Here is a 25,317-nt window from a genome sequence, read left to right on the forward strand (position 1 = left end):
GAAGGGTCTAGGCCCGAAACGTCAGCCTTTCTGCTCCTATGATGCTGCTTGGCCTGCTGTGTTCAATACATCTGTAACATGCCTTAATGCCTGCCCCGTTGCATCTTTAAAGGGACTTTTGGCAAGATGCCACAGAACCACGTAAATTTCAAATATAAATCATTTTAAAATTTAACATAATGCGAAGTCAGGAAGAGCATTCATAGCTTAGCCTCCTCCTGATCTTGCCCCCTTCTGTCAGGACACACCTGAAGACTTTTACATACTTAACAGCCTGAAATTCTTTTGCTTATTTTTGAGAAATACACAACAGGTATCTAACTTGGCAGACTTTAAAATGAGGTCTGAGTCAAGTGGAATTCAGGTCTAACTGCTCCAATGATCATTCTGCCCATCCAATTTGCTCTTGTTTAGTAGTGCAAATGATTTTCTATCCCATAATCCTTGCACAACTCTTCTGGCTTAGTTTGGATTAATTTTCTGAATCTTTACTAACTTTGCAGTTTAGTGCGTCGTATGCCTGAAAGAACACTTCTTACTAAGCTCTACAGTCTTACTACAATAAAGATGCTATAGAAGTCCAGATTGCTGTTTGTCAGGATTATCAATTACTTAGGTTTGTATGCATTAAATTTCAATGTTATTGTATCATTTATTTACATAACTTTCTAATTCCCTTTGTAGTTCCTCAGCACATTCATCAGAATTAATTGCCATCCTAGTTTGATATCATCTTCAAATTTAACTTCTTTGAACTGAGTTCTTAAGTTAATTATTAATTGTAAATCAGGAACAATGAATTCTAAAGTCTGGTATAAATTCATCAGTGTAGCCACTCAGCAACTAGCCAACAATATAACTCTGTCAAAAGGTATCTACTGTTGTCTTCTCTTCACCTCAGATGGTCACTACAATCACATCACCAATACCAGACTTATCAGATACCCAAAATAAAAGTCTGTACCAAGATCTGTTCACAAGAACTATCAATAGATCACTGAGGGAAAAGACTCTTCCATAATCTTCCTAAATTAGAACAAGCATCAAGATTTTAACAATTGGCAATTTGATATAGCAGTCCACAATGAAACACTCCTAATCATATTACTCAGCTTCATCTAAAAGTTGAGGTAAAAGGGAATACAAGGCTGATCTATCTAGATTAAACAAAAAATGTCTTTTTGAGCAACAGAAAAATATGCAAGTCAGCATTCAAAAGAAAATCTGGAGATAATCTTAAACTACATTACCAAGTGAAAAACAAGTAATAGGAAATTGGGAGCTGTTGTCTAAGAGCATAGGGATCTGAAAGAGCTAATGCTCAGGAGTGCCTTAAACATCTAAGTGCATGATGATATCATATGGGCTTATGGAGAAAACAACTTGAGATTGAAAGGATCAAGACCTTACCATTTGAATCTTTTCATCATCTCTGAAACAATGTCTATCAATGTAACTTGTTCATAGTTGCTGTCATGCAATGAACTACATCATATTTAAGACAAGAGCCTCTTCTCATTAGACTAACAGGTGGTTTTTGTATACCATGCAGCACCAGGCAGACCAAGATCAATCCTTACCCTGAAAGTGGATGGTGGCAGAAAATAATATTACAGAAAACACTCACAACACAGCGAACATTGGTACTGTTGGCTCATATGGCATGGTGACAGCAATGTGGATTCCATTCAGCTGCCTCTGACAACACTGGCAGTAATAGAGGTCATAGATTCATCAGACATAACTTTAAATAGGCTGCTTGTGCAGACAGCAGACGCAAGAGACATTACAAGAACCTGACAGAAGAAAACTGTGGGAAGATTCAACAAGACAGAATCCACAGTCAATAGAGTAAGCATTTCAGATCTGGCAAGAAAGATGCAGCAGCAGGACAAAATTTGGAACTCTCGTAGGAGCAGTCTCAAGTTGGTGTTCAGTCAGAGAGTGAACAGGCATTGGAAACTGTGACAGCAAAATTAAATCCCGAGAGGGCAAAGGAAAACTTTAAAACTGGCACAGATTTTCAGGCTGGGAAAATGATATTAAGTGAAGGACTTAAAGTGTTGTTACAATAACAAGTAAGCATCATGAGGCACCACTACAGTAGTAGGAAATCAAGGGAAGGAGTATGACCTGGATCTTCCTCACAGTCTCTGTAACAATGACTATCACATTAGTGTAATTTGGTCATACTTGCTAACATGTACTAAACTACATTTTGTTTAGGACAAAAATCCCTTACTGTTAGGACTATCAAGTGGCTTTCCTATATCACACTAGACAATAGTCCAACATAGATCCTTACCTTCCATTCTACCTTGTAGTGAACAATAGCACAGAGAGCACATATAACAGGATGAGTAGGAGAATGGATTGCTGATATCACAGCGGAGTCAGTTTCTGATCTGAATGTTAACTTCATCTATTGCGGAAATTTTTTGGTAAAATCAAGACAGTAACACTGATTTCAGTTACATGTCTGAGAACAAAAATCTTCTGGCACACCAGGTTTTGTGGTGCTTCAAATGACTTCATCAATTCTATCACTTTACCAAGAAAAACAGATAAGTAAATGCTGACCGCAACTAACTTTCCTTGTCAACGACCTCACCAGACTCCCCAAGTCAAACAGTAACTCTTTGCCACCACTGAATGAAAACCAGTGCATCGCTCATACTCTCAACAGGCAATAAATGGTTTTGTATCATCTGTAATATTAATTCAGAGTAACACAGATGTGAAAATAAGCCCAATAATTTTTGGCTCAGCTTCAAAATTATTGGTAATTAACAGATAGAAAACATGCAACACACAATGAACAAAATGATCTTGCAACATAAGATATGGTGTGAAAGCCCATTAAATGTGCTCTTGCTGACATGTCATGCATAATTTGCACCTCCATCCCCTATCTATCTAAGACCTGCTAGTTTTCCAAAAGGAGATGAATAGTGGCAGGTAAACTCAGCACAACTGTAGTTTCTTAATCAAAGTTTTCAGGATATGAACACAAAGGCTAGACAGAGAGAAACTATTTGCACTAATTTGGGAGATTAAGACTTGGGGAAATAGCGTAAGAATCACTGCCACCATTTACGAACAAAATTAGGAAGAATTCTTAACACAAATGGTGGTAGAAGCTTGTAACACTCTTTCATGAACAACAACTGACACTAGTCCAACTATAAAATTTAAGTTTAAGGAATTGATTTATTTGTGTTATCCAAAGGTATTAAGGGACACGGGGCAATGGCAGGTAATATGGAGTTAGGTTGCCAATAAGGCACGATCTCATTCTGCTTCTGCTTTAACTGTGTCAGCATCACAAACTAATATCCATATTCTGCCAACATTTAAACAGATAGTACTAACAAAACCAGGCATGACTTGCTGGTATGGTAATTCCGATAATGAAAAATTTTAACTGAAAATTTAAAGCTGGGTCTTGAAGTTTTTGAATGATGAAACATTGATTATTTTTGTTGATGGGTTGCTCCATTCTGGGATTGCTGTTGGGACACTGAATTATAAAACAATCTCATTGGGTTAACTGACCTACTCATGCTCCTATGATCCTGAAGTATTGATGTTTATTTCAAGGTCCAAATTATTAGAAGGTAACAAAATTCTACCTGTGAATTTCCAAAGCCATTCCAGGCCAATCCTGATCATCTTGAATGGTTTTTGAGATTGGTACAGAGTAATAGGTTCAGTGCATTGTTGTTGTACATACAATTCTAGATGGTCTTGCAGATTCTGGCCCACACCTAAGAATAAGGCAGTTTAATTAAAACCATTTTAATTACCCAACTACAACAATATCAGAGCACAAACTGGATCAAATTAGCTAAATTAATACTTTGTTTCTTTCTGAATGCTTAAATTATTACCAGGACGGTGGCAAACAACAGGAATTCCCAATGCTTTAAGGTCATCTGCATTGCCAATGCCAGATAACATAAGAAGCTGGGGTGAGTTAATTGAGCCTCCACTTAGGATCACTTCTTTCTTGGCATAGACCTACAAAGATAAACATAAACTAATCAATTATTACCAGAAACCTGAATTCACAACACTACTTCACCTAAACAAAAAGGGCTGGAGAAACTCAGCAGGTCTGGCAGCATCTGTAGAAAGAAACAAAGTTAACGTTTTGAGTCCAGTGACCCCTCACCAGAACTGAAAATAGCTGGGAAACAGTGACATTTATGCTGATGATGGGGTTGGTGGCACAGGGGGTGAATGGTGTACATGGCGACAGTGCCCAGAGAGAGAGAGTGAGATACAGAGAGGGCAAATAAAGGGATAGGCAAACAAAGAAATTACTGATAATAAGCTGAGGGAGCAATTAATGTTTGATGGGATGTTAACAGGAAGTGTAAATGGTTGAAAATGTTGGCTGTGCTGGAAGCAACCCATACAAAACAGGACCTAGGCATGTGGGGTTAGTTAACAAACATGGAAAAAATTACAGTGAAATTTTGAAACTCAAATGTTGAAACCTGAAGGCTGGAAGGTACCTATGCAAAAGATGAGGTGCTGTCCTCCAGCTTGCGTTGATCCTCACTGGAGCACTGCAGCAAACTGAAGCAGAAATATTGGCATGGGAACACTGTTCTATGTTGAAGTGGCAGGTAACTGTAAGCTTGGGATCATTTTTACAGACAAAGCATAAGTATTCCGCAAAGCAGTCATCCAGTCTGCGTTTCATTTCCCCACTGTGGAAGCAAATAAATTATGAGCACCAAACATAGGATCAGCAGCAAGCCATTCAACCCCTCAAACCTGTTCCACCATTCAATGAGATCATGGTTGATCTGTGGACTCACTCCACATACTGCATTTGGCCCAAATCCCTGAATACCGAGATTTAGGCTGTTGAGATGATTAAATATTGCAGAGAGTGGAGAGAACGTTTTCTGCAAATGACATGAAGACACCAATGACATATAGAATAGCTTTAAGACTAAGGAGTTATTTCAGAGATTGAATGTGTGGAGTTGAATTCACAATAGAAGACTGTTAACACTCTTTGAACGAAGTAGCTTACTTGACGAATACCCATCTTAAGTTCTCAAGATTCCAATATAATTAGACAAGGTGTGCAGGGAAGACTAAGTAATCCTTTGTAACACAGACTACAGTAATTACAATTTATTTTGAAAACATGAAAACACTGCACGTGTGTCATAATTCTGTCTTCAATTATTTTCTTCTGTGCTTGCATTTTAGAGAAGACACAAAATGTAACATTTATCTTAAAACCCAGAGCTTGAATAGCGATAACCATCAACAAAAAGATGGTTTCTAAGATTGCTTCTAAGATCTGGATTTGCTTTTCTGTTAAGTTGAAATCACATTGAGATATTATAAATATTCTTGAAACTTGGCTGGATTTTAACAACAGTTCACAACATCTTACCAAAGCAATCCTCCCAACCACTACATTAAATAATTCCCAGTTTATCAGAATGGAGGCATATTCTTCAACACACACTTTAGCTGTTCAGGTTTAAGTTTGAAAATTTTAAAAATTAAGTGTTGTTCAATCAGCAGCCAATTGAGCACAGGGGTGACAGGTGAATGAAAGTTGGTGTGAGTAAGGACTTGGGAAGCAGAGTTTTGGGTGACCTTAAATTTACAGAGGTTAAAATATGGGAAGCTGGCCAGGAATGCAATGTTGTAGTCAAGCCTATAAGACAACAAATGTGCATGAGGGTTTCATCAGTGAATGAGCTGGGGCAATCGTGGAGTTGGGCAATTTTTTGTTAAGAGTTGGAAATCAGCAGTTATAGTGATTGCAGATATATAATTGGTAATACTGCTTGGAATCATATATAACACCAACATGACAAATAGTCTGGTGCAGCCTCGGACAGTGAGTACAAAGCAGAGAACAAAGTTCATACCAGTGACTGAAGATAATGGCTTCATTTAACAGAGCAGCAACTTATGATGAGTGGTCAAGAGAGCTGGCATTGAAGTCACGCTGAGAGTCTGTACTGCACATGTGGAAACTGATAATGTGCTCTTGCATGAAAACACAAAGGAACAGTATACTGATGAGAAATGAGCAAAGGACAAAGATAGATCCTCATGGAATACAAAGAAAAGAACAAAGAATAATACAGCACGGGAACAGGCCCTTCAGCCCTCCAAGCCTGCATTGACACATTTTGCTCTTCCATACTAAAACTGTCTTCATTTACAGGATCCATATCCCTCTATTCCCTTTCTATTCATTTATTCGTCCAGATGCTCGTTGAATGCTGCTGTTGCGTCTGCCTCCACCACCTCCCCTGGCAACGTGTTCCAGGCTCTCACCCCACCCTTTGAGGGGAAATACTTGCCTCGCACATCTCTTTAAAACTTACCCCCTCGCATCTTGAATCTGTGTCCCCTAGTAATTGACCCCTCCATCCTGGGAAAAAGCCTCATACTTTCCACGCTATCCATGCCATTCACAATCTTATAAACATCGATCAGGTCAGCCCTCAACCTCCCGTGTTCCAGTGAAAACAAACCCAATCTATCCAACCTTTCTTCATAGCTAAAATTCTCCATACCAGGCAACATCCTGGTAAACCTTTTCTATACCCTCTCCAACGCATCCACATCCTTCTGGTATTGTACTGACCAGAACTGTATGCAATATTCCAAGTGTGGCCTAACTAAAGTTCTATAAAGCTGCAGCATAACTTGTCTATCCTAATACTCAATGCCCCTTTCAGTGAAAGCAAGCATGCTTTAAGCCTTTTTCACTACCTTATCTACCTGCGATGCCACTTTCAGTGATCTGTGGACCTCCACACATCAATACTCCAAAGGGTTCTGCCATTCACTGTATAATTTCCACCTGTACCTGACCTTCCAAAATGCGTCACCTCACATTTGCCCGGATTAAACCTTATCTGCCATTTTTCTGCCCATGCCTCCAACTGATCTGTATCCCGCTATATCCTCTGACAATCATCCTCGCTATCTGCAACTCCACCAATCTTTGTATCGTCCACAAACTGACTATTTAGGTCAGCTACGTTTTCATCCAAATCGTTTACGTAGATCACGAACAGCAGAGATCCCAGCACTAATCCCTATGGAACACCACTAGTCACAACCCTCCATTCCAAAAAGCATCCTTCTATCGCTACCCTCTGTCTCCTATGACTAATCCAGTTCTGAATCCATATTGTCAGCTCACCCCTGATGTCATGTAACTTCACCTTTTGTCCCAGCTTGCCATGAGGAGCCTTGTCAAAGGCTTTACTGAAGTCTATGTAAACAACATTGACCGCTTTTCCTTCATTAATCATGTTCGTCACCTCCTCAAAAAACTTGATCATGTTAGTGAGGCATGACCTCCCACACACAAAACCATGCTGTCTATTGCTGGTAGGTCCATTTGCTTCTAAATGCATATAGATCTTGTCCCTGAGAATCTTTTCCAATAATTTCCCTACCACCAACGTGAGACTCACATGCCTGTACTTTCCAAGATTATCCCTATTACCCTTCTTAAACAATGGGACAACACTGGCTATTCTCCAGTCCTCTGGGACCTCACCTGTGGCCAAGAGAATGGTTCGGGAGCAAGTGGATGTGAAGGAGGGCTATAGAAAATGAAGGTAGAGAACTGTTAACAATTATTAGCCAATACGACAAGTTCTATCCTAAGCACACCCTGCATATAGAAGTTTCTTCTGAATTTCCTCTGCTTATATTAATGCCGCATGATTTGGGCTCACACATAAGTAGATTTTTCTACGCCTATCCCGTTGTGTAAAAAGTATATACAAATTCAATAGGACCAAAAAGCTCTTCACAGATAGTTGAGAAGAAATGGCATTGATGAGATGATGATTCTGGTGTGAATGTTCGTCAAGGCATGTTTTTCAGTATCAGAAGAACATGGAGTATCCACTCCAACCAGATGGTCAAAAATAGGCTCAAATTTAAGTATTGCGCCTCAGCAAAGCAGCCTCCTATCATCTATGATTTCACCATGGGCAGGATTCCTGCTTCTTCCGATTGACTCATTAGTTTGGTGCAGCTATTTGCTAGGCTGCACTCATGCAAACCCAAGCAGAGGAGGCCTGACATCTCTGCTTAGACCAGCCCAATTTCTCCTCATTAAGTGTTTCAGCTAAGGAATGACCTAATATCTGTGGCTAATTGTCGATTGTTGGGGGGAAAAACCCACCTGGTTCATTAGTGTCCTCTAAGGATGGAAATTGCCATTTTTAAGGGCATTCTTGTGGCGCAATGGTAGTGTCCCTACTCCAGACTGACATGCCTGGGTTCAAGTCACACCTGCTCCAGAAGTGTATAATAATATTTCTGAACAGGTTGATTAGGAAAAATAGGTTAAAAAAATGCATCTGTGGCCGCTGCAGATATCAGAATAAACTCATGGCCCAATATTGAGTTGATCTTTGCTCAGGCATTCTTTGGGCTACTGAACATTAATCCCTGAAATTGCCTCACACTACACCTGTTCATATCATAAAATGAATATAATAACATTAACTTTCTACTCCTCTCAACTTCAAAGTGTTGAAGATACTTGAAAAGACAGGAGCAAAAACATGTTTGGACAAGTTGAATTCCACAGAGAATTGAGGACTCGGGGGAGGCAATGTGGATCTTGCAGTATGTATTTTTTTTCATAGAATCCCTGCAGTGTGGAAACAGGCCCTTCGGCCTAACAAGTCCACACTGACCCTCAGAGCATCCCACCCAGACTGATCCCCCTAATCTACACATCCCTGAACATTATGGGCAATTTAGCATGGCCAATCCACCTACCCTGCACATCTTTGGACGGCGGGAGGAAACCAGAGCACCCGGAAGAAACCCACACAGACACAAGGAGAATGTACAAACTCCACGCAGACAGTCACCCAAAGGTGGAATCGAACCCGGGTCCCTGGTGCTGTGAGGCAGCAGTGCTAACCACTGAGCCACCGTGCCGCCCTAAAGTACACATTATGAAATTGTTCTTGCCCAGCTCCTGCCTAGGGTGCATCACAAGCGGTTCTACGTATGTATGTCAAACTGATTCAGCCATTTACATGAGATGGACGCAGCCAGGCTGCAAAGAGATGCTGCCAGGTTAAGTGAGTGGGCAACAAGATGTCAGCTAGACTCTGATGTGAGGAAGTGTGAGACAATTTACTTTGGCTGTAAGACTAAACAGGCAGTCTCTGGGTTGTGAACGGGTTCCATTCTGGGGTCCATTTGGAAGTTGATATGTGCACAAGTCGGAACATGATGCAGGACAATTTAAAGCAGCTGTTCATAAGTATAGGCATGTTTGTATGTCGGGTCTTTGTAATTACATTTGTGTGTGGGATCATGTTTGTAAGCTGGACATTCATAAATCGGGGACCACCTGCATCTCTTAAAAGGTGTGAAATTTTACTTTTTATTCACTTGTGGGATGTGGACATCATTGGCTGGGCCAGCATTCATTGCTTGTCCTTAGCTGCAGTTGCAAAAATGCAGGTGAGCTGTGTATCAACCCAATCATTAACAGCTAAGTAAGCTCTCGAGGTGTAGTCTTAGTGTCTCTACCTCTGAACTAGAAAACCTGGGTTCTAGTCATACCTGCTCCAGTGGTGTAAAATAACATCTCTGAACAGGTTGATTAAAATATATCTAACAACAGATAAGTGGGAAATTTTAAAATTATGGGTGAGATTTAGTGCTGACTGCACAAGGTGTGGGATGACGTTTTTATTAGCAGCTAATCCTTCCCACAATTGCCCAATCCTGCTACTGAGGAAGCCAACCAGATCAAGGTCCAACCATCCACACACAAGTGCTGTGCAGCAAGTTTCTCTGTCTACTAGGAGCCTTGTCAATGAAATCCTGTTCAGCCAGGATCAGAGGCCAGCTGCCACAGTGAGTGGAGAGCTTCACTGAAGGCCATTCACAGTGAGACATGTAGTCAGAATCAAGGACAGGGAGTACATTTCAGCTGCCACACCCCTTCCCGTCATCAGTACCTTCAACTTCTCACAGATTTAGGCAAATAGGGGACCTCTTGTCCCAACCTGACACACAAGCTGTCCTGGTTTCTCTATCAGGAAAGCAGCCATTCCTCTGGCCTATTGGTAAGGTAGGTAATTAGACCAGTTAGTGGTCGAGGCTCTTAAATGGCCTTTAATTGATCACCTAAGGATCGTTATTTGTTGCAGATCAGGAACGTCTCCCATGGCTCTTCCTGTCCAGAACTTCACAGCTGAGGTAGGAAGGAGCAGCTACCTCACCAGTACTAACTGAACCAATTATTTGCCTTTCTTGCCACTTCTTGGCAGAGGAAAATCCTGCCCACCGCAAATGAAGCAAAAATAATTTTCTATTAGCAATTCCAAGAAAAAGTAAGACATCAACATTATTTTCTATATCTGAATAAACAAGGAATTTCCATAAACATTCCAGTGATCTACATATAGTTTGGAAAACAAATTGTTATATGGTCATTACAAAACAATGACTCTTTGTTCATGAATTGGAAGAAACACAAAAACAAATGAGGCACTACAATAATGCTACTTTGTACTTTCACTAGTACTAAAGTCTGTCATAACATATTATCTTTTCCAAGAGTACATGCAATGATAGATAAGGAGTGAACAAAAATCCCTGAAACTATTTTATCTTTCTATATTTTAGATCTTAGCACTTATTAAAAGAAGGTAAAATGAAGGGGAAATCAGAAGTATCTCAGAATCCCTACAGTGTGGAAACAGGCCCTTTAGACCAACAAGTCCACACCGACCCTCAGAGCATCCCACCCAGACGCATCCCTATAACCCACCCAATGTACACTATGGGCAATTTAGCATGCCAGTCCAGCTAGCCTGCACGTCTTTGGACTGTGGGTGGAAACCGGAGCACCCAGAGGAATCCCACGCAGACACGGAACATGTGCAAACTCCATACAGACAGTCGCCCAAGAATGGAATCGAACCCGGGTCCCTGGTGCTAAGAGGGAGCAGTGCTAACCACTGAGCCACCGTGCCGTAGTTCTTGTACAAAATAACTTGAGTGCTGCTTCAGTGTACAGTGTGAAGTCAGAAGCTAGTTGAGAGGAACTATAACCTAATTGAAATAAATGTACAAATTTAAATAACACAGCAAATAAGGCAGGAGAGATGATGTGACATGATTGCAGCATATAGGAGTTACTAGATGCCACAGCAATCCATGGCAACCACACTGCAGATAAATGTTTGCAGCTGAAGGAGCTTCAACTCAAAGTTTTTGAGCTGGAAGCTAAATTTCAAACATAGGAAGAGGCAAGTTACCTGGTCTTTTTGTTCCATAATTCAGTCACATCCCTTAGGATAGCTTTGTTTGATTTTGTCAATAGCCAGAGATAGGAGGGTGTGACTGTGAGTCAGGCAGGCAAGGGGGACAAGAAACTGGAAGTAAGGAGTCTCAGCCCTTGCAATTGTCCAACAGATTCAATATTCTTGCAGCTGGCATGGACAAAAGTGAAGGCTATAGTACAGATGAGCTGGCAGATCATGGCATGGTGGTGCAGAAAGCCATTCAAACACTAATGTTAAAAGAAATGTACTGGAAGTAAGGAACAATACAGACAGGACGGTAGAAACTATTCTCTGCACCTAAGAGTTAGAACCTAAAAAAATGACTGTGTTGCCTGTCCAGTGCTAGGGTTCAGGATATTTGTGCAGGGTAGGTGAGGACACTACATGAGAGGGGGAGAATCCAGCTGTCATGGTCCAAGTTGTTACCATGTCTTCGGTAAGACTATGAAAGAGGTTCATGCAAAGGCAGTATGAGGAGCAACTCAAAGGCAGAACCTCAAAGTCAATAATGTCTGGATGATTGCTGTGTTAAGAAAGTTCATGATTCAAGGTTCATGGTTCAAAGTTCGTATTATTTAGAAATTTAAGTTCTAAAGTGGACAGAACCATGTTTGGTTTAAGTTTCATTTGGTTTGTCTAGATTGAGAAAACTAAGAAAGGGTCATCATTTTGGTTTCAGTTTTGAATTCAGAGTGATTCTGGGTTGTCAGAAAATCTGTTTATATACTTTTAAATGAGGCTTTTCAATCCATGGAGGTGAATTGTTAAGTGCCGTGTGGACCATGGTAAGAGAGACAAAAAATGTGTTTTTAGAAAGGCAGAAATACCCAGAAGGTCATTGAGTATGGAGGTTTTTTTTCCAGAGAGAGAGAAGTAGGTCATACAGAAAGCAAAAGACCTACAATAGCAGCAGGGCAGTTTAGTAATCTCCAAAACCGGCAGGGTAGAAGAAAATAAATTCTGTGCAGATTAATGTCAATAACAGAAATCTCCAGAAACAGAAAGCCTTGGAAGAAGAGTTTAGGGAACCCCTTTTTTAAGAAATAGTAAGCTGCATTACTAGTTTGGTTAAGATTCTCAGCAAGAGTCATAAACTAAAACAAAAATGAGTGAATGCAGAAGTTTACCAAACAGAAAACAATTACAGGCATACTCACTGAAAAGAAATTTAAAATGGAAACAGGGTGATGCTTTATTGACATTTGAGCTTCTGAAACTTTTGAGGGCAAAAAGGTTGAATCTATACCTCTGATATGTGTAATAAGATTATTTCAATTATTTTTGTACAATGTGAAAGAGTTATTTTTTATTGACCTTTTTTTATTAAGATACATTGGAAGCCTCTTGTAAATATGTTCAGTGACTGACTACAATGATATGTAAAAATTACAAAAATAAAACTTATGGTCTATGTAACCAGGCTTCAGTTTTGGATCTTGGGTCGGGACCCTTCTTCAGAAGTGGGGAGGGGGAAAGGAGCTGGGAAATAAATAGAGGGAGGAGGGATGGGGTTGGGGCTAGGGCTGATGCTGCCTGGCCCGCTGTGTTCCTCCAGCTCTACACTGTGTGATCTCGGACTCCAGAATCTGCAGTTCTTGCTAGCTCTTCAGTTTTGGATCTGAATTCCCTGTATTATCACTAGCTGGGATCATAACAAAGTGGAGCTCCTTTGGGATTGAAATTTATTGAATTTAAGAGGGATTTGTCAATCTTTGAAAATAATTTGAAGTATCGAATGGAAAATACCTGGCGAATTGTTATGAAGTATGTCCCACAGACTGATTTTTCAGAATGGCATTGACTGTTGTTAAGACTTTTCCAGGAATATAAAATGCAACAGTGAATTATTTTAAATCTTTGGCTAAGGCTACACAGAGAGAGGTAGAAGGCAAACTGATGGCAGAAATTAAAGCGAGATCTTGTATAGATAAGATACTTGAAGTGATCATTGAATGATTAAAATTAAAAGGCAGGAAACATGAAATTGATGTGCCATCACTACAATTAGTTCAAATTTGGTTAGAAATGGAGGAAAATATTCGAATTGAAATCAAAAGAAAACAAGAAGAAAAAACAAGAGATAAATAGAAAGAAAGTTGGATGTAAGAAAAGTTGAATGGACAAGAGAAGAGAAATATAAAAAGAGTAATGGAAAGGGAAATAGAATTAAAAATAGCTGTCTCCAAAACAGTGCAGGCAGAAGAAACAAAAGTCCTGACTGTCTGTATTAATATCAGTAAGAAAAAAGTTCCAGAAACAGAAAATTGTGTAGTGGGTTTAAGGAACACATTTTTAGAAATAAATGAGCTGCGTTAGCTGTTGTTTAAGGGGTTCAGGAAGAGAATTAACTAAAGAAATAGTTAACGACAGTGAATGCAGGAGTTTGCCAAAATCAATTTCAATAACGCCCACTTAATAAGGAACTGTAAAGTAGAAACAGGGTGACCCTTCACTGAGTTAGAGACAAAAAAATTGCAGATGCTGGAATCTAAGGTAGACAAACAGGAGGCTGGAAGAATACCGCAAGCCAGGCAGCGTCTGGAGGAAAGGAGAAATCCACGTTTCAGGTTTGACCCTTCTTTAGGACTGGATGAAAGGTTATTTGAAATTAGAGAACTCAATCTTAAATGCTCTGGGCTGTAGGGTGCCCAGGCAGAAGATAAGGTGTTGTTCCTCAAATTTGCAATCTGATTCACTGCGACACTGGGGTGGACAAGGATGGACATGTTGGGGGGGGGGCTGAAATGGGCAGTGACCTGGATATTAGGCTGGACGTTTCGAGCCAGGCAAAGATGCTCAGCGAAATGGTCACCTTATCTATATTTGGTCTCACTGATGTAGAAAAGACCACATCGGGAGCACTGGATGCATCAGACTAGGTTGCAGGAATTGCAGGTGAAACTCTGTTTCACCTGGAAGTACCGTTTAGGGCCCTGGATGGAGGTGAGGGAGGTGGTGTGTGGGCAGGTGTTGCATCTTTTACGGTTACGGGGAAAGGACCGGGCAAGTTGGAGTGGTTGGTGGGGAGTATGGCACGAATTAAGGAGTGGCGAAGGGAATGGTCATTGCAGAAGGCAGAGAGGGTGGGGAGTGGTAGATGCGCTGGATGGTGGGGTCTAATTGGAATTGGCGGAAGTATCTGAGGATGATACATTGGATGCAGAGGCTGGTAGAGTGGAAAGTGAGGACATGGGGAACCCTATCTTTATTATGTTTGGAGAGGGGGGTGGTTTAGAGCTGTCGAGCAGGGAATGGAGGAGGCGCGGTAGAGGGCTATCTGGATGACAGAGGGGGAAAAAGAATTTTGTGAGAAAAAGGCGGACATCCGGGATGTTTGGGAGTGGAATGTCATCTATCACCACCATTCTGCTACCCTCCCCCCCTCCACCTGTCTTTATCTGCAGCTCCCCCTGTCCCCACATCCAGTCCTGGAGACGACTAATACCCGAGACATTGTCTTCTTCTTTCCTCCAGATGCTGCCTGGCTTGCTGTGTTCTTCGAGCTTCCTGTTTGTTGACCCTTCACAGAGGTTTGTATATCTGTAAGGTTGTGTTAAAAGGGTTGAATCTTTGCTTCTGATATTTGTAATAAGATTGCTTCAACTAGTTCTTATCTAGCATAAAAGAGTTCATTTTATTTTCTTTTAAGTGTAGCAAACTTGGATATTCTTTTTTAACAAGTACATCAGTAGCCTCTCATGAATATGTTCAGTAACTGACCATTATGGTAAACAAATTCCAGAAGTAAAACTTATGGTTTTTCACACTAGGTTTCCCTCTGGGATCTGACATGACCAGTATTACTATCAGGTGGGATATTCATACCTGAGCCACAGGCTCAGTGAGATGATGTAAAGAAGGTTAGTGAATTGAGTGCACTACTCAAAGACAGATGTGGGAGAAGTGGACTCCAATTTGTGAGACACTGACACCAGAGCTTTGGAAAGATGGAGCTGTACTGTTGGGATGGATTTCAATTGAACTATGCTGAGGGTAGTGTGCTAATGAGTGATAAAGCTAGGGAAGTAGAGGGGGCTTTAACTAAATAGAAAGAGTAAGGAATTATGAAGGGGAAGACTGGGCAAATTAAAGGCACGGCTATAGATAAAAGTAGCAATAAAGGTAAAAATAATCAGAAGATGTTAGGGAGGGTCAATGACTGCAAACATTACAGCGTGTCAGCAAAAAGGACCAGAGGTAACAAAAACAGCTTAAAAAAACTGAATTAAGAACTCTGTATCTGAACGTCAACAATATGCACAATAACTCACATGAATTGACAGCTGAAATAGAAATTGATTTCTACACACTCATACTTATTACAGAGACACGGCTACAAGGAAACCAAGGCTGAGACATGAATATCTAAGGGTACATAACATTCAGGAAGAACAGTAAGCTGGGTAAAGGTGATGGAGTAGCTTCGTTAATTACAAAAGGCACTTCTAAAGATACGACCCGAGTTCTGAAGTTTTAAGATGCAGAATATGTTCAGGTGGAACTAAGAGACAGAAAGAAGCAGAAAACTTTGGTGTGCATCGTTCATAGCTTACCAAGCATCAATGATAATACAAATCACAGTATGAATTAGTTAGCCACAGATGAGTGTATCAGTGACAGATTTCAATAGACTATGGTAAATAGGTAAAACTACTTAGTACAATTGTCACAGAGGATTCTTTGAATATATGCAAGATATTTTCCTCAGAGCAGCACATTGAGGAACAAAAGGAGAACAGGGTATTTTAGATACAGTACTGTGCAAGAAATCAAGGGTTATATTAGACGAAGGAGAAAACTTCTAACGTTGTTAAAAACTGGCAAGCATGTGGATTGGAAAGATTTTGGAATTCTGCAAAAGACCAAGAAAGATATTAAAAAAGAGAAAATTTAATATGGGAATAACCTTAACAAAAAACATAAAAACCGACTTTAACAACTTCTATAGGTATGTTAGGAGGAGGCGGTGGTATTATCGCTAGACTGTTAAGCCAGAGAACAAGCAATATTCTGGAAACCCAGGTTTGAATCCCACCCCAGCAATAAAACTCTGGAATTAAGAGTCTAGTGATGACCAGGAAACTGTTGACAGTTGTCACAGAAACCCATCTGGTTCAGTAATGTCTTTTAGGGAATTAAACTGCCATCCCTACCTGGCCTGGCCTACATGTGACTCCAGATTCACATCAATATGACTGACTCTTTAACTGCCCTCTGAACAATTAAGGATGAGCAATAAATACGGGCCTAGCCAGTGACATCGACATCTCGTGCATCAATTTTTAAAAAAGGGAGTGAAGAATAAAAACAGATGCTAACACACGGCCTCGCTTGCAAGTGTGCATGCATGTTTCCAGAAATGTTGCGCATCTCGTAGAATTCCAATGAGATTATACACATAGGAACTGCAGGTGTGCAGAATAGAAGTGTGATATTGAATGGAGTTCAGCAGGACAAAGTGAGGGAGTGGACTGAGGACAGAGAGGAAATCAGGAGGGAAGAGCAGACAGTGTAGAAAGGGGACGTGATGAAGGGGAATGGGAAAGAGAAAGTAGTACGAAGGTAGGAGATGGAGGATGGAAGGAAAAGAGAGAGGACAGGTGGAGGTGGGAGGAGGAAGACAGGGGTGGGAAGTGATGGGGAGGGTAGTGGGGGAATGATGATAGGAGATCCCCTCCCCCTCAGCAGAGCCATCTCCTCCCCCATTCACAACCATCAGTCCCTCACCCACTTCATAGCCATAGCAAGTTCAAAGCTGAATCCATTCAAATGTGCAAATTTAAGCCTTGCATAGCACATATGCGGGTGATGTCAACAGACATGGCAAAACAAATGTGGGTTCAGTAAACAAATACACTGTCTGTCTTCATGGAAAGAGATACTAAAAAAAAAGACTCCCAGAAATAATGGTAAATCCAGAAACTAATGCAAGCAAAGAACAATGGAATATTGTCTGTAAAAATGTAGCATTAGAAAAATTAATGGGACTTAATGTGGATAAATCTCTTCAACCTGATGATCTATATCACAGACTGTTGAAAGATGTGGCTGCAGGAGTGATAAATGCATCAATGGTCTTCTCTAGAATTCTATAGTGTCTGGGATGATCCTGGCATACTGGAAGACGTCTAATTGTAACTGCACTATTTAAGAATGGAGGACAAAAGAAAATGCGCAGCTACAGATCTGTTAGCCTAAAATCAGTCATAGGAGCAATATGTTAGCAATAACTTATTTTTTATTCAGGCATGGGATGGGGATTCACTGGTTGCACTGATTTGGCTTCTTAAACCACCAGAGTTGCACATACTGCTGAATAGTGTGCAATCATCAGCAAACATCCCCACTTCTGACCTTATTATGCAGGCAAGATCTATCTATAATAAAGGATGTGATAACAGGATATTTAGGCTATAACCATAGAACTGGATATAGTTGACATGGATTTATGAAAGGGAAATAGTGCTGAAAAATCTGTTGAAGCTTTTGAGGACGTAACTAGCAGAATAGATGAGGAATCAGTGAAACTGATACACTACATTTTCCGGAGGCTTTCAATTAAATCCCATATGAAGTTTGTAAGCAAAATTTAAGCAAATGAGAATAAGAGCAGTAGTTTGGCATGAATCGAAAACCAGTTATCAGACAGTATGTTCTCTTGCCTGTATGTTGCGGAGGATGCAAATAACCTCTTAAAATCCCCTTGAAATATAAGCAAGAGGGCAAACATTTGGCAGGTAGAATACAATGTGGAGAAATGTGAGGTTCTTCATTTTGATAAGAAAAACAAAAAATTAGAGGGCTGAATTATCCGAATTCCTGAAAAAGGAGAGCAATGGCAAGTCAGTTGGGAAAATATGGTGAGAACAGAAAAAACATATTCTCAACACTGAGGGGAAAAATATCCAATGTTCTACCGAAGATGTTAACAGTTAGATGAAACTCTCACTAGTTAGCGGCGAGGGGCCTATTTTACGTACATTCACATCTTATTACCACCGAATTTCACCTAACATATATGCAGTTTGCATTTTTCCCAGACACTGGAGAGAAAATAACGGTGACAATTCCCAGCATGTAAGTCTGAATTGATATCTGTTAGAGCAGCTCATTGGGGTCTTCCCTAGGCCTCTACGCTGGCTAGCATTCCCAAACATTCTACAGCAAGCTCTCACGCTCCATGGGCAGTAACTGACTATGCCCTCCAACCATGGAGACTGGCATTGGCAAAGCACCAGCCTGAAATCAGCATGGCAAATTTGTGACTCATTTTAAATACAATTCAGCAATTTGCAGCTCAGAAACACCTTAAATTGCAATACTGCTGCCAGTCTGTTATCTGCAGAGATAGGCTCCCATTACATACATCAGAACAGGGTGCATTTCAGGGCTCATAGTTTGCTTTATTTGATACTGAGTGAGTGAGCATGTTTGGATGTTCACAGTATCTCTTCCTTGCCTTTTAGAGCAGATAGTCAGGCAGTTTGGAATGCTTGGCAGCAATGAACAGTCAAGGGGGACTGTGGTCAGCCAGGGTGCTGGTTCTGCGTCAGTCAGGAAAGATAATGAGGTTGCTCAATTGAGTTACTAGGAAGCACAGGGCAGGAAGGATTATTAGTTTGGGAGGTGGGATGGGTGAGAGCCATTGAGAAAAGTTGTTGAGTACAATACTGAAAATGGTAGACTGAGAGTCTTGGTGAAAAGTAGATGGAATCGCAGAGTTATGAGTATGAGGTAGCACTGAAAAGATGATCGCACTTACCCGTGACACTTAGCGTGTCAAAATCATTTAATTTTTTGTGACACTGTTGCACATTCCTCCACATTGTGGACCCTACAGTGATCTGGATGGCTACTTCAGACAGACTGGCAGCGTTTGAGATATTACACAGTTGAGGTTTAAATTTGGCACCCAAGCTGTGAAGGTTGGAAGTTCAAAACACCAGCAAGCTAAGGGCAAGACAGTGCAAAAGCATCGCCGTAGACATGTGGTGCATACTTAATGAAGTAAGCAGTGTAAAATTGCATGAGCAAAGTCACTAGAGGGAAACTCCCCAAAACTGACATGTAACCTACTTTTGGGAAAATTCAACTGGAGTTTTTTTTTAAGTAGAGAGGGGCTGGGAAATGTTGAACTAAGGGACATGAACGTCCTTGTTCATGAGTCTGCGGGGATGAGATGCATCAGTGGTCATCTTTAAAATTCTACAGTCTCTTGAATTATTGTGGCATATTGGGAGATGTCTAATGTTATTGCACTATTTAAGAATGAAGGACAAAAGAAAATGGGCAGCTACAGTTCTGTTAACTAAATGCTAATGTGCACATACAACAAATAGTTGAGGTGGCAAATGGAATGTTGGCCTTTATCGTATTAGGATTTGAGCTTAGGAGCAAAGGTGTCTTACTGAAATTATATAGAGCTTTCACATGACCACACTTGGGAGTGTTGCGTGTAATTTTTGACTTCTCACCTAAGGAAAAATACACTTGCTGTTGAGGAAGTGCAACAATGCTCACCAATCTCATTCCAGGGATGGAGGGATGGTTCTATGAGAAATCATTAAATAGACTGGACCCAAATTCTCTGGAGTTTAGAAGAGTGAAAGATGATCTCAGTCAAACATACAAAATCCTTACAGAGATTGAAGAGTAGATATGTGACAGGTGCTTCACCTGGCTAGTGTTGAGGTGTGGGAATGGGAGATGTCTAAAAATCGGGGGAACAGTCTCGGAATAAGGTGTAGACCAGTTAAAATTGAGATTGGGGGAGTTTTATCACTCAGAAGATGAAGAATATTTGGAATTCTCCGCCTAGAAGATAGTGAAGGTACAATTGGTGAGTACATTTCGACACTGAAATTGATAGATTTCTACACTGTAAAACCATCAAGGTAAAAGGAGATGGTGGAGGAAAACTGTGTTGAAAATCAGCCGTAATGAATGGTGGGATGGGCTCAAACGACAGAATGTACTTGCTCCAATTTCTTATGCTCTCATATAAAACTTCAGTAATGTGGAGAAACTAGAGTTTGGGTTTGTTCCTTAGAGCAGAGATCAAGGGGGAAATTTAATAGAGGTGTTCAAAATCATGAGGAATTTTCACAGATTAAATAAATGTTTCCAAAAACAAGTGGATTGATGCCCAGAGAAAAGAAATTTAAAATAACTCATGAGAACAAGAGGAAGATGTGAAATTGTCTTTCCAAATATTTATGATACCAATTGCATTGCCTGAAAGAGTGGCAGAAGCAAATTCGAGAGCAACTTTCCAACTTAAATTTAACTATGTTAAATTAAATTAATAAATTAAATTAAATTTAAATTGATTTCACAGACAAAAATATCAACTGTATGTCCAATGTTTTGAAAAGTTGGCTTTCAAATAAACCTCTGATGAAGATATTAAAAGGCACAAAAACTTTAGATTGTCTGACAATTCATGTAATGTTGATGGATTAAGTACTTTTAGACATTAAAAACAATCACAAGAAAAAAATGCAGTGGCATCAAATAAATGCAATGCCACAGTACCTTTATTGGTAATCCAGCTTGAATGTATTCAACTCCAATGGCTTTGGTGCCATCAAACAAAATTTTAGTTACAAAGGTTTTCTCTTCTGCTGTTAAGTTTCTGCGTAACAAAGCAGGGGACAAATAGGCAGTGGCTGCACTCCACCTTTTTCCTGAAAGACAGAATATTTTGACTGTAAGTGGTGAAGTAACTATTTATACTGCATTTTTGTAGCTTGCAATGGAAAGATATAAAATGACATTCATTATAAATATGGTTAATCAAGTTAACTTTCCAAGACTTAAGCAATGCCTTCAATGAAATGTCGCCTATAGCTGGCGCTAGAGGGTATTTAAAATAGACTTTTTGACAAAACATATACCATAGTAATTATTTTAGATTCATATATAGTAAATAATGTTATATATTTCTGCTTACATTATCACTGTGCTCACATAGTGCTGATGGTATACCTTTTTTAGATTTAGGTCTGACATCAAGCATATCAAAGTTATAGCCACACTTTTTTTAAAATCATGAATAACTCAGATTTATGTGTGCATTTTTGTTGGTTTTCTGCAACTTGAATTTCAAAAATATAAAGAGATTCAGAAAAGTTATTTGATCACAGCACAGTGTTAGACCCTTCACTGATTTTTTGTTACTTTTGTTTTTATGCTTTTCATCAATTTTGAATTGTGAGCTGGAACTGATTTGTGGACTTTGAACAGTTTGTACTAAAAGGAAAAGAACAGTCCAAAAAAGAATTGTTTGTTTGTGAGGCCAGGCCTGGAGACTAAATGCAGGTTTAGCTTGGATTAACAAGGTTCTAACAGACACAGCAACACTGAGCATTATGTTTAAACAAACTGAAGTTGGCTATTAAATAGTGGTCAGTATCTGGGAATTGGCCCCAGCAAGTCTGGAAGAGACTCTATGTTCAAACATTGTTGAATGGTAATTGAGGCCTCAGGAAGAGTCGGTCAGTATATCGAGGTGGAATCAGAATTGAAGTTTTTTTTAAAAACTATATTTTCTGAGAGATGGTTCTGGGCTGTTGTTGAGACAGCATGAAAATTTGAAAGTTCCCTGCCTAATCTGATATACCAACTTCCAAAAGCCAAAAGAAAGCTAAGTTAGAAATATTGCTGCTTTTGCCTCAGTGAACTGAGATTACCTGAATAAGTGTTTCAGAAAATCATCCAAGATGAGTACATTTATACCTGTGAAACAACACATCACGAAAACCATTTAAGTAATCTGGCCACTTTCGTTGTTTTCTTTTACTTATCCCTTAATTGTTTGTGTATCTGTCTCTCGTGTGAATGGGGGCTAAAAACAAATATTGTGTTTAAAATACAGATGTTTATCAGCTTACCATGTAGTTTAATTTTCTCTCTGCTAAAGTTTTTGTGTATCTAATAAATTGTTAAGTCTTTTGTTAAAGGTATAAAACTGGTGTCTAGAAATTAATTATTTGCAAAGTCTGGGATTTGTTATTCAAAAATCTGCTTAGGAACCACTGATGTGACTATTTGAGGGTGTTCCACAGTTTATTTTTACTGTGCTGCAAAAACAAATAGAAAGCCTGATGTGGTTTGGCTGTCTGTCTCCATAAAAGGAGTCATATAGTGCATAAATCTCAAATCAGAAAACCAAGATACGTCAGTGTCTGGATTTTGAAATACATCAAAATAACAGGAACATGGCCTTAAACTTCCTGGGCAGAATTTTCACCTCCCAGTAAATTGCTTGATTTAATTGATTGATTTATTATTGTCACATGTACCGAGATACAGTGAAAAGTATTGTTTTGCATGCTAACCCGACAAATCATTTCTTACATTACTACATCAGGATAATAGAACAGAATGCAGAATACAATGTTACAACTACAGAGAGTTATATGAGAGGTCCATTCATAAGTCTGATAACAGCAAGGAAGAAGCTGTTCTTAAATCTGTTGGTATGTGTTTTCAAACTTTTGTATCTTCTGCCTGATGGATGAGAATAGAAGAGATTATAACCAGTGTGGGAGAGGTCATTGATAATGTTGACTGTTTTCCTGAGGAAGCAGGAAGTGTAGATGAAGTCAATGTCAGGAAGGCTGGTTTTCAGGACAGAGCTGCGTTCACAACTCTCTGTAATTTCTTGCAGTCGTGGGCTAAGTTATTGCCATATCAAGCTGTGATGCATCTGGATAGGATGCTTTCTATGGTGCATCTATAAAAATTGTTAAGAGTCATTGTGGACATGCCAAATTTCCTTAGCCTTCTGAGGAAGTACAGGCATTGGTATGCTTTCTTGGCTGTAGCATTGATGTGGATGGACCAGGAGAGATCGTTGATGATGGTTACTCCTTGCAACTTGAAGCTCTCGACCAACTCCACTTCAGCACCATTGATACAGGCAGGGGGTGTCCTCCATTCCACTTCCAGCTCCTTCATTTTGTTAACATTGAGGGACAGATTGTTGTCTGTACACCAGGGCACTAAGATGTCCATTTCCTTCCTGTAATCTGTCTCAACGTTGTTTGAGATCTGACCCACTACAATCTTGCACTTGAAACTCAATTAACTGCAGATACTGGATAGTCTGGCGTCATTAATTTTAAATAAATAAAGCACAACTGTATAAATTGAGTTAAATCGTCAATGTGAAAGAAAAATGCTTAACAATTCTAGAAAAAAATTGTACTTGTTACTGAGAAACTGGCGTCAATTGTTAAAATCATGTTAGAGTCTGTTAACATTTGAAGTGAAATCTGAACATCTCAATTAACTGGCACAGCCACGCCTTAGATTTCCTCGTTTTTGTTCAAGAACGTTGAGCAAAATAAGCACCACTCATTTAATACTATAGCTTATAACTGGTGAAACTGGGAATTCTGCTTTTTTCTTCTCTTCACTACATTCCAACCCCATAAATGTTCCTTTATAGCTTACAAGAATGTTAAAAGTTCATTCACTTCTTTTGGTGCTTCAGCTTGTCTAATTTCATTGGGGTCTTTCCTTGAATGTTTGGCTCAGCAACTCTCCAACTCCCACTGAGGCCTCATGGCTGTAGATACCTTAATCTGGCTGCTAGCAGATATCCACATGCCTTAGGCCATGAGACCATAAGACCATAAGACATGGGAAAAGAATTAGGCCATTTCACACAGTCTACAGAACAGAAAAAGCCCTTTCAGTCCACTGTGTATTCACCGGGCAGAAACAACCTCCTAATTTAATTCCCATGATGTGGAGGTGCCGGTGTTGGACTGGGGTGGGCAAGTTCAAAAATCACATGACACCAGGCTATAGTCCAACAGGTTTATTGAAGAACACAAGCTTTCAGAGCCTCACTCCTTCTTCAGGTGTTAGTGAGAGAGGTAATATCAAACCGAATTTATAAGTAAAAAATTAATAAGTATGTGTAAAACCCCGAATTCCTTTCAAGTCATGGTCCTGAGAGAACTAAAGGTTTTATCAGTGTAAAGAAGATGTGACATTTTAGTTCAGACAATGCATGTTAGGTGTGATGCCTTGTTTAGAATCTGTTTGTGTTTTCATTTGGAATCAGACTGGTTTTATTTCTAAAGTAGTAATTTATAAAACGCCACATTGACTGACTGTCTATAAATAATGTGCTTTTTGAACAAAATAAAATGGACCTGCAAATACAAATTCACCCCATAGATTCACATGTGTGTGCACGCGCATGTGTGTTTGTGAGAGAGAGTGTATCCTATCGTTTACTCCCTACCCCATACCCCTCCCTATTTCCTGCATATAAACTAACATTTTCCAGCTACCATCAGTTCGGAGGAAGGGTCACTGGACCCAAAATGTTAACTCTTATTTTTTTCTTCACAGATGCTGCCAGACATGCTGAGCTTTTCCAGCAACTTCTATTTTTGTTCCTGATTTACAGCATCCACAATTCTTCCGTTGTTTGTTAATCAAATGCTTCCATTTACCTACTGCTAAAACTTTAATTCCCAAAACTAAAAGTTATATTATTCTCAAACTTACGAATTATGAACTGGATAATGTATAACAAACTTAAATTAAAAAGCCACTTCATTTTATGTTATTCCTCCTCTGTGAAATTTGCGTAAAAAGCAGCAATTTATTTAAGAGAAGCAAACGGTTCAGTAATATCTGAAATACATACATACACGTCATTCTATACCACAAATACCTCTGCAGTCCAAAGATAAAACATTGCATTAAAACTGAATTTATACTAATATTCTACAAATATCCGTGGAAATTGAGGTAGTACAAGAGTTCTAGGCAAGTTCAAAATGTTAAATAGAAGTCTGTTTGCCTGTGAGATGATGTTCAAAGACCTCATAATTAGTCAATGGAAAGTAGAGATTTCTCTCATTGTTCCTGCCAATAGTCGTCTTTTGATCAGCAGTGATAAATCTGATTGATTGATTATTAACCTCTTTACTGTCACATCACTGTGAGACCA

General features: G+C 39.6%; 1 protein-coding gene across 1 annotated transcript in view; it reads right to left on the reverse strand.

Moving 5' to 3' along the window:
• chdh (choline dehydrogenase) overlaps window positions 1-25,317 on the reverse strand; it is a 70,467-nt gene that overhangs the window by 13,574 nt on the left and 31,576 nt on the right. Inside the window, exons 3-5 of the mRNA XM_048606723.1 lie at window positions 20,874-21,025; window positions 3,891-4,020; window positions 3,571-3,767 (exon numbers count right to left, since the gene is read on the reverse strand). Coding sequence (XP_048462680.1) covers window positions 3,571-3,767; window positions 3,891-4,020; window positions 20,874-21,025 — 479 coding nt within the window. The remainder of the gene's footprint in view (window positions 1-3,570; window positions 3,768-3,890; window positions 4,021-20,873; window positions 21,026-25,317) is intronic.

The sequence above is a fragment of the Rhincodon typus genome, chromosome 16, assembly GCF_021869965.1.
Source record: "Rhincodon typus isolate 14 chromosome 16, sRhiTyp1.1, whole genome shotgun sequence".
Lineage (NCBI taxonomy): Eukaryota > Metazoa > Chordata > Chondrichthyes > Orectolobiformes > Rhincodontidae > Rhincodon > Rhincodon typus.